General features: G+C 39.9%; 2 protein-coding genes across 2 annotated transcripts in view; both read left to right on the forward strand.

Moving 5' to 3' along the window:
• Positions 1-1,384, forward strand: part of LOC102196161 (cytochrome P450 2J2-like) — a 13,413-nt gene extending 12,029 nt beyond the window's left edge. The window contains exons 12-13 of the mRNA XM_013911087.1: positions 301-442; positions 617-1,384. Of these exons, the coding sequence (XP_013766541.1) occupies positions 301-442; positions 617-792 (318 nt within the window). The 3' untranslated portion in view covers positions 793-1,384. The remainder of the gene's footprint in view (positions 1-300; positions 443-616) is intronic.
• The window catches only part of LOC102195317 (cytochrome P450 2J2-like), a 24,586-nt gene that overhangs the window by 6,345 nt on the left and 15,905 nt on the right, over positions 1-2,336 (forward strand). The window lies entirely within an intron of this gene.

Below are 2,336 nucleotides of genomic sequence, written 5' to 3' on the forward strand. Positions count from 1 at the left end.
TAAGCCGCACTGCAGCCAGCGGCTGCCACAGGTACACTGCTGGATCATGAGGAGAAAAGCAAGGACCTCTCCCGCCATAGCACTGCAGTCTCCTTTTAATGGGCGGGTCCTCCAGCTGGGACCAGTCACGTCAGGGCGGTGTATCCACGCACCAATCGGAGCAGGGCCCTGGCACAGCTGAATTAACATAAAAAGATACATCACCTGCACAAAACAAACACATGAACATGCAAGTTCGTAACACACTTTTGATTATTTTACAATTTTAGCATCTCAGTTTTTTGTGTCATACTTCTTCAGGGCACCATAATCCTGGCTACACTTGACTCGGTCCTACATGATGAGTCAATGTGGGAAACTCCACACTCTTTCAACCCCGAACACTTTCTGGACCAGGATGGTAAATTTCGCAAGAGAGAGGCCTTCCTTCCATTTTCTGCAGGTTAGTTGGAAGTCAAAACCTTTTCTATTCTAAAAAGAGCAAAATGAAAAACCCATACTATGTCTTTCCTTGTAATCATCTTGCCACCACAATGTCTTTGTTTGTGCAATATTAATCTGTGATAAAAGTGACTATTTTATCTAACATAATAAACTGTATCCTGTGTATTCTCAGGTAAGCGTGTGTGTATTGGGGAACAGCTGGCCAGGATGGAGTTATTCCTGTTCTTTGCCTCCCTCCTTCAGAGGTTTTCATTCTCTGCACCTGCTGGAGAGCAGCCCAGTCTGGAGTTCCAGCTGGGAGGGACTCGCTGTCCCCAACCTTACCGCCTCTGTGCTGTAACACGTTAAACCAGCAACTATGACAAAGTGAAAATGCCTGATTCTCAGCTTGATGAATCACTGTTTTATCACATTTATTATCTAATACAGTATCTACCCCTCTGTATTTTTCATATCTCATAGTGTGTGTAAAATGGGATTTGTCATTTTTGTTCTTGTCAGCCGGCATACCAGTTTTGATAAACTTTTACACAGTGAATCTTTTATATTCAAGTATACATTTTAATGTTAAACCAGCTAAAACTGAGATTAGTTTATCCTTTCATTCTGACATTAAAGCAAGTGAAAGCATGGACTGAGTCCCTTTGCTGGCTAACAATTTCATAGTATATGATACCTGCCTGTTCATTGCTTTTACAATTCTGAATTCTGTCATGTTATGAGGAGAAAAGCTTGTTTCAAAGAAAACATTATAAAAATTTCCACTTTATTTGAAGGCTTATAGAATACTTGACCTTAAACAAATACTAACTCTGAAAATGTGTCTCTTCTGAAGCTTGACTTTTCATATCTCTATACATCAGCATGTACCCAGTCAAAGTTTTTTGTTTTACCTGAAGTGTGTTTGAAGTGAGAAAAATCTAGGGTGGCAAGGGATTCTTGAATAAAAGTGTTATTGCCACATTTTAGAAATACTTCTCAAAACCAATAATTTAAGCTGTATAAAAATGAGCAGCAGGTGTGCCATGATGGTTGCAGTACCAAAAGAGTATCGAATGCAGGGTATAAAGGACTTGATTTGCTGTGGGGAGTGTTTGGGTGCAACTGGGCATCCAAATTGACACCATTAAGTTTAGGATTTTGGTGCAAGAAAGACCTCTGTACCTCGGGAGTATTGCTTCTGTTATTAGCTCAATAAGATGCAATACTTGAATGATCCTTTAGAAATTTGGAGTTCAGATTTTATAATTAGTTTTAAGATTTTATTGTGGACTTTTAAAGCCCTCTCTGAGCTTCCACCAAAGTGTATTTTAATCTGACATCGTACCTGGTCATAAGGTCCTCAGCCAAAGCTCTGCTGGTCGTCCTATATTTTAGGTGAGAAACGATGTTACCGGGCTTTGTCTGTCATGGAGCTGACAGCGAGATCACTTTTATCTTTTAAATCCCTCTTAAAGACAGATTTTTATAACCAGGCTTTTTCACGAGTTATTTTTATCATTTCTGTGTTTTGAGTTTTGAGTTATTTCTATGTTGTCTTTTCGCTTCATCAACTTTTTCATTTTTAATGTACTTTAATTTGATCATTCCTAATGAATTTAATTTATGCTGTCAGCATTCCTGTACATGTAAAAAGCCAAACTAAGGTCCTTTCCACCAGTTGGAGACAAGCTAACAAAAAAAAAAGGAATGGTAGCCAAGTAGTACAAAACCCAGGGTGGTGATCATGAACATTTCTTTTATTTACAAAGAGCAGGATTGCAGGATTGCTCTCCCCCCGCTTCAGGACACCTACACCAGGAGATGCCGGACTAGAGCAGCGCAGATACTGAAGGACCCGTCCCATCCTGGCAACAAACTGTTCCAACTTCTGCAATCTGGTAGAAGGTTCC

Source organism: Pundamilia nyererei, unplaced genomic scaffold, assembly GCF_000239375.1.
Source record: "Pundamilia nyererei isolate P.nyererei 1_Seehausen unplaced genomic scaffold, PunNye1.0 scaffold00056, whole genome shotgun sequence".
In the NCBI taxonomy this organism is placed as follows: domain Eukaryota; kingdom Metazoa; phylum Chordata; class Actinopteri; order Cichliformes; family Cichlidae; genus Pundamilia; species Pundamilia nyererei.